The sequence below is a fragment of the Pelodiscus sinensis genome, chromosome 1 (assembly GCF_052426305.1).
Source record: "Pelodiscus sinensis isolate ZL-2025 chromosome 1, ASM5242630v1, whole genome shotgun sequence".
In the NCBI taxonomy this organism is placed as follows: domain Eukaryota; kingdom Metazoa; phylum Chordata; order Testudines; family Trionychidae; genus Pelodiscus; species Pelodiscus sinensis.
This window is the reverse complement of record NC_143052.1, coordinates 302,987,060-303,000,421: the sequence shown is the minus strand read 5'-3', so window position 1 is coordinate 303,000,421 and position 13,362 is coordinate 302,987,060. Positions and strand designations below refer to the sequence as shown.

The window sequence follows — 13,362 nt, the reverse complement described above, 5'->3', positions numbered from 1 at the left end:
CAGTCCTCTCCTACACATTGAACCCCTTATTTTGGTCCTACCCCATAACCGTGGGGGGGGGGGGGGAAGGTTCATAAAAATCTACGAGGCCAGTCCTCTCTAGGTTCTGGTGTGTGTCCCCAACTGTGTTTGTGTGTGTGTCAATGGCTCTCAAACCAAAATGTTCCCCACACCTGCCTTAGAGACTAAGAGATTTATTAGGGCATATCCATGAAAGGTGCCGCAGTACTCCTGGTTTTTACAAAAGACCTGACATAATTAAAACTGGTGGAGAAAGTATTTGTTAAAGTTGTTTCTAGAGTTGCTGTGATAAGCTAAACATTGCATCATATCTTTTGGTATGGTTGCTCTTTGTGACTAAATTATTAGGAAAAATACCATATCTTGAGGGTTATTTTTCCATAAGCTTATTCCCTTTTATCATTTTAACAGACAAAAATTGGTATCTTTATTCAGAATAAGTGAAGATATTTTAAGATGAATCAGTGGTAGGCAAAGAGTATAGGTAAGAAAAAATAAAAAAGATGTGTACTGTTTCACTTATATTCTGTTACTGATATAATTTTTCTTGCTTTATTTTCCAGTTCTTTAATCAGGTGCTTATGCTTGGGAAAACTTCTATCAGTGATCTGTCAGAGCATGTCTTTGACTTAATTCTGGAGTTGTACAATATTGACAGTCATCTCTTGCTTTCTGTTTTACCGCAGCTTGAATTCAAACTTAAGGTAAATACTATACTACATATGTTTTATACAGTCTCAAAAATGTTTTTTGTTCTGAATATGAGCTGAATAATATTTAATAAGTTTGTCATGTCTAATTTGGAATTAAATGTTTTTCTTACTGTCGTATCTCAGGATTTCAAAATAACCAGTCCACAAGAGTAAATCTTATAGGAAAACTAATCTGAAAGTTGTAGAAAAAATGAAATTACAGAAGTTTTTTTTCCACAGAGTAAATAGAAAGTATGATTAGTATGTTTCATACAGAAATAACTTACTGATATTTTTGTGTCATTTCTGTTGCACACTACTGTTTGTTTAAATGCTTATGCAGTGGTTCACAAATTTTTATAGATTGAATATCTTACGCCACTCAGTAGTGTACTATAAATCTTTGTATGTGGCAATTTAAAAGTTAAAGAAGGTTGGAATATCTGTCCAACTTTAAAATACTGTATTGTTGTCAATAGGTTGGACATACATTTTATCCTTTATAGTGGGAAGACAGCAACTTCCTTACTGTTACTTTCTGGAAACTTAAGAATTAAAGTCTGTTTTATTGCATTTTCATTGAGTGTAGTCATCCTTGATCATTATGCTCTCCTTTCTGGGTCCCTTATGTCTCACTGCCTTCTCAACTCTGTATTAAAAGGCAGTGTGGGTGCCAAGCTGTTCTCCCCCCCCCCCCCCCCCCCCCCCCCCAACTTAGCTTGAGTAAGCAGTACATCTTTTTCAGGTTTTATTTTATTAGTCTCCTGAATGGAGGGGGGGGGGGGGAATAGGTCTCATGATTTTAAAATAAGGCCTAACTTCAGTATATTTTACTATGGGTCATGTCTTCTGTATTACTCATTCTACTTTCTTATGCTTGAATTGGGAAAGTCCTGGAAGAAATACGTAAGTTCTGAATAAAAAGGCATTCTTATTGTGGGTTCAGGGTGTAATTTTTGGTCTTGCTTCTTATAATACTGCCTTTTCCTATCTATTTCTGTTCTTGTCTGTCACTACTGTTTCTCTATATTCTTCTGCATGATAAGGTCCACAGATCTTAAATAATGGGTCTTCAGCCAATTCTGATCGGAGGAAACTGCCCAGAACAGAATAGGAATGTCTCTGTCCCAGACTAGCCTTCAATCCACAGCTGCAGGCAGGTCTTCCTGTTGCTGATGGGATTGTCTGAAAGGAGCTGAGAGGTCATTTTCAAAGCAATGAGCTGGCCAAACAAGAAAAGCCAGCCTATGCCAGAAACTCAGACTAATACAGGGAAACTAGTGGCAATGTCCATTAACTCACAAAGTACCATTAGCCAAGGGCACATCCTGAGGGAGAGAAATGTTATTGGACTTTCCTTACCAGACTCAGCTGCTGGCTGTGTTGACCTGCACTAGGAACTTCTATCTGCCAGGAACCAGCTCACTGAAGACCAATTTTTGCTAATAATAATAAAATACATTTAAAAATCTGAAACGGAGGGAGTACGCTTAAAGAATCTTCTCTATCCCTAGTAAATATGAAAAGCCCTTTCTTTGTCACCTGTGAGGATGTTGCTTACTATATGGTGAGGAGGATCAGGCTCTGAGGCTTCCTGCTAGAGACTTTGAACTCCTGTCGCAGCCTTCCCCAAAAAACGGCACTGCAGAGAGGGGGTCCTCCAAAATACATTGAGTGGCAGTATCCCACACAACCAGTCTGAAAGAGGCTGTAGGGAACTGAGAGTCTGGGCCCACCGGCCTAGTATAAGGAAAGCTGTAGAGCCAAAGTGAGATCAGTTCCTTGCAAGAGCTGGAGGAGTGAGGTTGGCTTGTCCAGCTGGCTCAGAGAGCAGTCCTGGCAATGATCTAGTGTGGAGAGAGGTGGGGTGGTGGCTAGAATTCAACTGAGACCAGACTCTGAGATAAGAGTGAAGAATTCCTGGACCACTTCCCTATGGTCCCAGCAAAATCATAGCAGCAACACAGATTAGTTAAAGGGACACAGCTGCTATCCTTAGGGCCCCTAGGCTGAGACATGGAGTAAAGGGTGAGCCTGGGTCCTCCACACAGCCACTCGGAAAGTGGCCTGAATTTTGATGCATCCCAAAGGAAACTGAACTGCTGGGCCCAAAAGGACCAAAGAGGGTATGGAAATTGCCTCCAGGGAGGGAGCCCTGGAGTATAGCTCAGTGCCAGAGCTGAGGCTATTTTAAAGTTTGCGGGACTAATTAAGGACCTGAGCCCGGAGAGGTGACAGGAAAAGAAAGGCCAATCAAAGGGTATTGGAATAGGTTATTTTGGACTGTTTCTCCAGAAGGGGGTTTATTTTATATTCACATCGTATACAACTCTGGCTGGAAGGCTGAATCATCACAGAGAGTGGAGGCATATGTACTTGGACAGGGGGCGCTTGCAAGTGATGAGTGCAATCCCATTACAAGCTATTTAATTACAGTCTAGTTGTTTGGGCTTGGGCTGTATCCCAAGCTATGGGACCTTCCCACCTAGCATTGAAGTCTTTAATTGCTCTTTGTAGTGTGGATTTAGTTTTTTGTTGGAGTTTCTTTAGATAGTTAGTCTGGAGTGGTGGTTCTCCTTTCTTTTGTTTGTGTTCCTGGGAAATGCAGCAGCCCTAGGGTTTAAAGCAGCCTGTGAAGTGTGTTAAGCATATGCCTAGAGGGCATCCTCACACCACCTGTGTAAGTGCAGTATCTTCAAGGGGTTTAAGTCACAAATTTAAAAAGAAGAGGGACCAAGGACTTAAACTGATCCTCATGGAGTTGGCACTTAGGCCTCAGCAAGCCACTCCAATGCCATCGGCACACAGAGCACTGGCCTCTGTGTGAGGCTTCAGTGCTGCGCCCAGAAGATTGCTATTGGCACCAATTTCTGAGACAGAAGAGTGGCTTGTTTTCCTGAAACTAGTCCCATTCCTGGGTGCTGTGTAAGAGGATGGACTGAGGTCAACCCCCCTCCAGGAGGTCCAGTAAGGCCCTGGAATCAGTCCACACTGCGCCCAACCTGTCCAAGCTGAGTACTTCAGCCCCTGCACAGTCAACTCTGGCCCCTTGAGCAGGTCTATTGAGTCTGGAGCTGGTGGCCTTTTTGGTGCCAGTGGTGGTGAAGGGCTTCTACCTTCCATCTATGCCATACGTTTGAGACAGTGCAGGACCTCATTGAACTCATAGCAGTGGCTCCATTCGGGGTATGTCAGAACTTCTCTTAGGTGGCACCAGCCACTATAGCATTGGTAGCACTGCCCTCTGCACTTAATTTCCGGCATTGGTGCCGTCATGCCAGGTGGCCCACCCAGCACTATGTCCAGCACCTGTGGCACTGCCTACGACTGTTCGCATTGTGGGAAATGCATGGCTATGAGCATCGATCTCCACTCTCCTCGATACCAGTCAATGGCATCATCTGGGTCAGCGCCTCCATGATTGGCACCGGAATACATGATGGAGGCGGAGTCTCTGAGCTTGAGATTCCATTCCTGCTTCTGGCACCATTCCTGACAGACATCCAGAGGTGCGGACAGCACCAGTACAGGCTTAGCCGCCTCAATTGCAGACACCTATCTGGTGGCCCTTTTGGACCCCATGGGCCTTTCATCAAGGCCAAGGGCTTCCTTCTTGGGCTACGTCAGTGGTGCACTCAACCTGGGTGCCACCCTCTGCCTGGTCAGTGGCTCCGGTCCTGAATCCTGTGCAGGACCTTATGGGACAGGAGGGGCATGCATCTATGCTGGCCCCATCTGTAGTTGCATCCCCTTCAGACTAAGGATCGGGGAGAGTTAAGGGGATCAGGTGGACCAAGATGATCCAGTTTCTCCATCGCCTCATCATCTTCTCCAGATGAGGCAGTAGCAAGTACTGCCTTGTTTCCCCCCCCCCCCCCCGATGGACTCTAGTGTTCGTGAGGATCAGCTCCTGCACCCATGTGCTCATCATGCTCATTTACATTTTCACCTGCTCCTAACATGGCTGTCATCGGTGTTTAAGCCACCCACAGACCCTCTTGACTGCTTGGTCACCTTGCCACCAGCAACCCTGCACTCCCAACTGGTTGCTGCAGCCTCAGATGTTATGCACAGGGTTCTTCTGTGGGTGCTTCATGTATGTTTGTCAGTGACGCTGTGCACATGGCCCGGAGATCTTTGTTAGCAGTCCCCTGATCTTCAGCGTGTGCTGCGCTATTGCCCAGATTGACAGACAAACACCGGTGGCCATTCCCTTAGTTCCTTCTCAATCACTGCCAGCATTAGTCGCACTTAGTCTCCCTAACAGCGTGGGGTGGTGGTGGGTGGGGAGAGGACAAAGAAGGAAAAAAAGGAAAAGGATAACAGCAAGAAAAGCAGGCGAAGCAGCAGGTGGGTGCTTCTGCCACGTCCTGCTCGCCTGTAAGGTAAGACAGCACCCAAAAAAACCCCAAAACAAACCAAAAAAACCTGTCATGCTCGCACCACTGAATTTTAAAAGGTGCACAGAGTGCAGCAGTTGTAGCAGCAGATGGACACGAGCAGTGTCTGTACTGCCTAGTGCAAGATGATTCTGTCAGTCACTGCATGTGCTGTCAAAGAACATAAGAATGGCCATACTGGGTCAGACCAAAGGTCCATCTAGCCCAGTATCCTGTCTGCCGACAGTGGCCAGTGCCAGGTGTCTCAGAGGGGGTGGACTGAAGACAATAATCAAGCAAATTGTCTCCTGCTATCCTTCTCCAGCCTTTGACAAACAGAGGCCAGGGCACCATTCCTTATTCCCTGGCTAATAGTCTTTTATGGACCTAACCTCCATGTATTTATCTAGCTCTCTTTTTTAAATTCTTTTATAGTCTTAGCCTTCACAGCCTCCTCTGGCAAGGCGTTGACTATGCACTGTGTGAAGAAGAAATTTCTTTTATTAGTTTTAAACCTGCTACCCATTAATTTCATTTGTCCTCCAGTTCTTATATTATGGGAACAAGTACATAATTTTTCTTTATTCACCCTCTCCACACACCACTCATGATTTTATATACCTCTATCATATCCCCCTAAGTCTCCCCTTTTCTAAACTGAAAAGTCCCAGTCTCTTTAGCCTCTCCTCATATAGGACCTGTTCCAAACCCCAAATCATTTTAGTTTCTCTTTCCTGAACCTTTTCTAATGCCAAAATATTTTTTTTTGAGGTGAGGAGACCACATCTGTATGCAGTATTCAAGATGTGGGCGTACTATAGTTTTATATAGGGGCAGTAATATATTCTTTGTCTTATTTTCTATCCCTTTTTAAATAATTCCTAACATCCTATTTTCTTTTTGGACTGCTGCTGCATACTGCGTGGGCGTTTTCAGAGAACTATCCGTGATAACACCAAGATCTCTTTCCTGATTAGTTGTAGCTAAATTAGCCTTCATCATATTATATGTATAGTTGGGGTTATTTTTTCCAATGTGCATTACTTTACACTTATGCACATTAAATTTCATTTGCCATTTTGTTGCCCAATCACTCAGTTTGGTGAGATCTTTTTGAAGTTCTTCACAGTCTGCTTTGGTCTTGACTATCTCGAATAGTCTAGTATCATCCTCAAACTTTACCACCTCGCTGCTTACCCCTTTCTCTAGATCATTCATGAATAAGTTGAAGAGGATTGGTCCTAGGACTGACCTTTAGGGAACACCTCTAGTTACCCCTCTCCATTCTGAAAATTTATCATTTATTCCTACCCTTTGTTTCCTGTCTTTTAACCAGTTCTCAATCCATGAAAGGATATTCCAAGACAACCTAATTTACACAAGAGCCTTTGGTGAGGGACCTTGTCAAAGGCTTTCTGGAAATCTTAGTACACTCTATCTACTGGATCCCCCTTATCTACATGTTTAACGCCTTCAAAGAACTCTAATACAGTAGTAAAACATGATTTCCATTTACAGAAACCATGTTGACTTTTTCCCAACCAATTATGTTCTTCTACGTATCTGACAATTTTATTCTTTACGATTGTTTCAACTAATTTGCCCGGTACTGACATTAGACTTAGCGGTCTGTAATTGCCAGGGTTGGCTCTAGAACCCTTTTTAAATATTGATGTTACATTAGTTATCTTCCAGTCATTGGGTACAGAAGCTGGTTTAAAGGATAGGTTACAAACCATAGTTAATAGTTCTGCAATTTCACATTTGAGTTATTTCAGAACTCTTGGGTGAATGCCATCTGGTCCCGGTGAATTGTAACTGTTAAGTTTTTCCGTTTGTTCTAAAACCTCCTCTGACACTTGAATCTGGGACAGTTCCTCAGATTCATCACCCACAAAGAACGGGTCAGGTTTGGGAATCTTCCTAACATCCTCAGCCGTGAAGACTGAAGCAAAGAAATCATTTAGTCTCTCTGCAATGGCTTCTTCATCCTTGATTGCTCCTTTTGTATCTCCATCGCCCATGGCCCCCACTGGTTTTTTAGCAGGCTTCCTGCTTCTAATGTACTTAAAAACATTTTATTACCTTTTGAGTTTTTGGCTAGCTGTTCCTCAAAATCTTTTTTGTCTTTTTCTTATTGCACTAGCCAATTAGCCCGTCATAAGAAGTGATTCTCTCTTCCACGTCGGTCTTCTCTCCTGAGCCTCCGGTTTGTGTCTGTCTGTCTGTCTCTCTCTCTCTCTCTCTCTCTCTCTCTCTCTCTCTGTCTCTCTCAGCTCTCCTCCTCCTTCTGCCTCTCTTTCGGTCTGTCATTTTCCCCTCCTGCCTCTCTCACTCTCTCTCCCCATTCTCCTCTGTCTCCGTCTGGGATGCATGCTCGTCCAGGCCCCGCTCCCCAGTCATATATGTCACCGCCCTGCCCCGCTTTGCCTCCCTCTATGGCGCTTGGCTGACTTGTGCGCTGCTCAGCCGTGCCGCCGTGCAGGAGCAAGCAGCGCAAACTGCCACACTCTTTCTCTTCTCCTCCTCCTGCTGTCTCTCTCTCTCTGACCTCCACCTCCGTTCTTCTCTGTCTCCTCCGCATCCTCTGTGTTGGCTCTACTTTCCTTCTTTTGAATCCAGCTCCCTTTCCTGACATCAGAGACACATGCTCATCCAGGCCCCCACCTCCTGGCTGTTCCCTCTGGGCGGCGCTGTTGCCTCCCACTGTGGCACTTGGCTGACTTGTGCGCTGCTCAGCCGGGCTGCCGCGCGGGACCAAGCGGTACAAGCAGATGTTTGGGTCCCGCACTCCCCATGCAGCACCTGAGTGCTGCATGGGGAGTGCAGACCCCAAACAGCTGCTTGCTCCCGCACAGTGGCCCGGCTGAGTGGGAACAAGCGGTGCAAGAGACTCTGAAGCTCTGCCTGCCTACCTGGTCCTGCATGTGGAACTGGAAGCATTTCTGGGAGTGAAATTCAGGACCTCTATGGTGGCAGTCTCTTTCCTAGCAGCCTAAATTTGGCCTCCAGGACATCTCTCCTACCCTTACCTATGTCATTGGTACCTACATGTACTACGACTACCTGCTCCTCTCCAGCACTACACATAAGTCAATCTAGATGCCTCGAGAGATCCGCAACATTTGCTCCAGGCAGGCAAGTCACCATATGGTTCTCCCGGTTACAACAAACCTAACTATCTCTGTTTCTAAAGGTGTGCTCTCATGCTCTAAGAAGGCAAGAGACCTACAAAGAAGACTATTATTATTGGACCACAACATAGCTGAGAGTCAACCTCATTCACCCCACCCTACCCCGCCCTCCAGAGAGAACCCTCTTGGGGACAAGAGCAGCATGAGCACTCCCTCACAGGGACATGCTAGAGAGCAGGACCGAGAGTGAAGCGCAAAATACTCCCGGTCCGCTGCTGAGCCTCAGCCTCTAACTAACAAAAAGACAAAGGAGGCTGATTAAGAATGCCACTAGATAGAGCTCACAAAAGTGGGGCAGGGATCCGTTTTAAAGAAAGTCGGTGACCCCAATATTAAGCATGGAGCCGATGGCCACGCTTTAAGCTCTCCCCACAGTAACGCGGCACTAGTGGAGAACATAGTACTGCTGAGGAACAAACAGGCAAGCTGCAGATCAGCAGAATGTTGAGCTTGAACAAACACTCGGTACTGCGGGTACTGGAGCACTTCAAAGCGCTAATGATACAGACGCAGGCAGCTATAAGGAACTACACAGCAATGTTTCCACATACTTTGATACCGAGGTTGATAACAGAGGCGGACCTTACAGTAGCATCAGTACCATGCTCACCACTATTCGGTATAGATGTGTCACAATGATCCAGACATTCCCTGTTCTCCTTGACACCAGATCACAAATATCCTCCAGATTTAGTGACAACAGGAAGGAACAGTTAAAGGCTAACACAGAGTCCCTCCATATGCAGAACCACAACAACACCAAATGTAGAAATGGCAGATGGCACAGTGGATGCCCCCATTGATTCCTCTACAGTGGGCCTATTGGGACCTTTGGGCATCTTACCAGACCCAACACACTCTGCAGGTCCCTGGCGCACAGTCAGCTGACATGAACACCAGAAAACAAGCGTAGCTGGACCAAATTGACTGACAGAGAATCATCTGTGGAGGAGGCAACGCAGGCTTCCTCTATTCCGCTTAATGCTTCCTATTCCATGACAGAGGAACAGAGTCTCCCTGCCATCACCAATCATAGGGGATGACTTCAGATGTTTCCAAGACTTGTTTAGGAGGGTAGCAGACATGCTTGCCATAAAACTTTCTGATGTAACACAGAACAAACATGAACTCACAAGCATACTCAGCTTATCTCAACAAACCAGGCTGGCTTTACCAACGAACGAAGCCTTGATGGATCCTGTCAAGTCCATTTGGAAAATAAAGCCACTTGGAGCCAAGAGAAAACAATACAAATAATATAACCGAAGGTTCAGAGTGCCAGCATATACACAACAGCAAAGGCCCTAGAAGAACAGCAGGTGCATGAGACAAACTCGTCTAAGATTGTCAAATGAGGAATCATCAACCCAGGTGTCCACCTTGCATCAGCAAATTTGAGGAGATGGTTGAGGATACAAAAGCCCCCGATACTCCAGGGCAGGTACAACCAAATAAGCAAATATTTGGAAACAGACTTGCCGCATTCTACCCTGCATGGAATACTGTCCCTTTGGACCAATGGGTCCTAGAAATAATATGAACCGGATACTGCATACCATTCACAGCAGTTCCACCAACCCACGCCCCTTCCCTATCCCTCTTCAGGAACCCCTCTCACGAGTTGGTCCTCCTGGAAGAAGTGAAGGTCTCCTAGAATTAGGCGCTATAGAGAAGGTACTGCTACAGAGGAAGGGGATTTTATTTCTGATACTTTCTAACGGTCAAGAAATTGAGTGGGGGGGGTGGAGGCCCAGCTTAGACCTCTATGGAATTAACAGGTTCGTCAAGTATCAATGGTTCAAGATGGTAATGCTGGCAAAGATCATACCTGCCTTAGGGAAAGGAGCATGGCTAGCTACCCTCGACCTCAAGGACACACATTTTCATGTATCTATTCACCCGGCTCACAGATGATGCATCAGGTTCACCATCAGGGGCTTACACTATCAGTACAGGGTGCTCCCCTTTGGGCTGTCCATGGCATCCAGAGTCTTTTCCAAAGTCCTGTCCATGGTAGCTACACACCTGCAAAGAAAATATCTCAATGATTGTTGGATCATGGCATCCACCTATGGAGACACAGAACAATCACAGGGGTCAAGAGCGTTATTTGACATGCTCAGGCTCCTGCTGAATTTGGGAAAGTGCACCCTCACTCCTACCCAGACACTGAAGCTTATAGGTTCACAGTTGGACTGCACTCGGGGCATAGCCTCACTGCCGACCCACAGGTGCTCGAGAGTGCACAACTTGATTGTGTCTGTACAGAGTTGCATGCACCCCCCAGCACATACATGCATGGCAATACTAGGACACATGCCAGCGTCCTCATTTGTTGTCCCAAATGCCCAACTACATATGAGGCCATTTCAGGCATGGCTACATTCAGTGTACCATCCCAGGTACCCTACGCTCCACAGGATGATCCACATGCCCGGGTAGGTCAAAAACACCTTAAATTGGTGCTCAGACAGAAACAGCGTCTGCATAGGACTCCCCTTTCAGGTGCCAGTGCCATCTGTCACCGTCACGACGGAAGTGTCCCTGCTGGGATGGGGAACCCATATGGAGAGTGTGACATTACAGGGACAGTGGACACGCAAGGAGGAGTCCCAGTTTCATATCCGTGTGCTGGAGCTCCGACCAGTCAGGAGGGCATGCTCCCAACTGCTCTTGCACATATGAAACAAAACTGTGAGAATAATGTCTGACAGTGTCGCAACGACATATTATATAAACAGATGGGGGGGGGAGATCTCGCACCTTATGCTCAGAAGGAACGAAATTATGGCACACAACGTTACACCTACCGCAATGCATTTGCTGGGCAAGGACAATGTACTAGAGGATGCCCTCAGCAGACAATTCCCACAGAGCCACAAATGGGAGATCAACAAATCCTTCATAGGCAACTTCTTCAGGAGATGGGGATACCCGGTTGTAGACTTGTTTGCAACTCACATCAATTCCAAGTTTGTGAATTGTTCCAGGGCAGGCGTTGGACCTCAGTCTCTCGGGAATGGGTTTGCAATACACTGGGATTTCCCACTGGCATATGCATTTCCTCTCAGACATCAAACGGTACTAAAGATCAAACAGGATGCGGGATGCTTAGTGAGGAGGGAGAAGCAGTAACAGGAAACTTGGAAATGGCAGAGATGCTCAATGACTTCTTTGTTTCGGTCTTCACCGAGAAGTCTGGAGGTGTGCCTAATGTAGTGAATACAAGCAGAGAGAGGGTAAGTTTAGAAGATAGGATACACAAAGAACAAGTTAAAAATCACTTAGGAAAGTTAGATGTCAGCAAGTCACCAGGTCCTGATGAAATGCATCCCAGGATACTCAAGGAGCTGATAGAGGAGGTATCTGAGCCTTTAGCTATGATCTTTGAAAAATCATGGCAGACAGGAGAGATTCCAGAAGACTGGAAAAGGGCAAATATTGTGCCCATCTATAAAAAGGGGAATAAGAACAACCCAGGAAACTACAGACCGGTCAGTTTAACGTCTGTCCCAGGGAAGATAATGGAGCAGGTAATTAAGGAAATCATATGCAAACACTTGGAAGGTAATAAAGTGATAGGGAATAGCCAGCATGGGTTTGTGAAGAACAAGTCATGCCAAACTAATCTGATAGCTTTCTTTGATAGGATAACAAGCCTTGTGGATAAGGGAGAAGCGGTGGATGTCATATACCTAGACTTTAGTAAGGCATTTGATACGGTCTCGCATGATATTCTTATTGATAAACTAGGCAAATATAACTTAGATAGGGCCACGATAAGGTGGGTGCATAATTGGCTGGATAACCATAGTCAGAGAGTTGTCGTTAACGGTGCTAAATCCTGCTGGAAAGGGATAACAAGTGGAGTTCCTCAAGGGTCTGTTTTGGGACCCGTACTGTTCAATATCTTCATCAATGATGTAGATATTGGGATAGAGAGTACGCTTATTCAGTTTGGTATCATCTGCAAACTTGGTGGGGTTGCAACTTCTTTGGAGGATAGGGACATAATTCAAAATGACCTTAGCAAGTTAGAGAAATGGTCAGAGGTAAACAGGATGAGGTTTAATAAAGAGAAATGCAAAGTGCTCCACTTAGGAAGAAACAATCAGTTCCATACATACAAGATGGGAAGCGACTGTCTAGGAGGGAGCATGGCAGAAAGGGATCTAGGGGTCATAGAGGACCACAAGTTGAATATGAGTCAACAGTGTGATGCTGTTGCAAAAAAAGCAAATATGATTCTAGGTTGTATCAACAGGTGTGTGGTAAGCAAAACTCGTGAAGTCATTCTGCTGCTCTACTCTGCACTAGTTAGGCCTCAGCTGGAGTACTGTGTCCAGTTCTGGGCGCCACATTTCAAAAAAGATGTGGAGAAATTGGAAAGGGTACAGAGAAGAGCGACAAGAATGATTAAAGGTTTAGAGAACATGACCTATGAAGCCAGGCTTCACGAACTGGGCTTGTTTAGTTTGGAAAAAAGAAGATTAAGGGGGGACATGATAGCGGTTTTCAAATATCTAAAAGGGTGTCACAAGGAGGAAGGAGAAAATTCGTTCTTCTTGGTTTCTGAGGACAGGACAAGGAGTAATGGGCTTAAAGTGCAGCAAGGGAGGTTTAGATTGGACATTAGGAAAAAAATTCCTAACTGTCAGGGTGGTCAAATATTGGAATAAATTGCCAAGGGAGGTGGTGGATTCTCCCTCTCTGGAGATATTTAAGAACAGGTTAGATCAGTGGTCCCCAACCTTTCCAGGTTGTTGGGCGCCAGGGGGCGTGGCCGTTCGCCAGCCCGGCGCCAGGGGGCGGGGACACTTGCGCCCCGGGGGCGGCCCCCCCCATAACTGCATGCCCGGGGCTGGCGCTCCCCCCGCCCAGCGCCCCCCCCTTGGGCCGGCGCTCCCCCCTCCCAGCGCCGCATGCCCGGGGCCGGCGCTCCCCCCGCCCAGCGCCCGGGGCCGGCGCTCCCCCCGCCCGGGGCCAGCGCGCCCGGGGCTGGCGCTCCCAGCACCACACACCCGGGGCCGGCGCTCCCCCCCACCATGTGCCTGGTGCCAGGCCAGCGCCGAGCAC

At 46.4% G+C, this 13,362-nt stretch overlaps 1 protein-coding gene across 4 annotated transcripts in view; it reads left to right on the top strand.

The window, feature by feature from the left end:
- Window positions 1-13,362, top strand: part of PDS5B (PDS5 cohesin associated factor B) — a 259,503-nt gene that overhangs the window by 89,283 nt on the left and 156,858 nt on the right. For all 4 annotated transcript variants that reach the window (XM_075919194.2, XM_006134210.5, XM_006134209.5 and 1 more), the window contains exon 8: window positions 585-725. In XM_075919194.2, coding sequence (XP_075775309.1) covers window positions 585-725 — 141 coding nt within the window. The remainder of the gene's footprint in view (window positions 1-584; window positions 726-13,362) is intronic.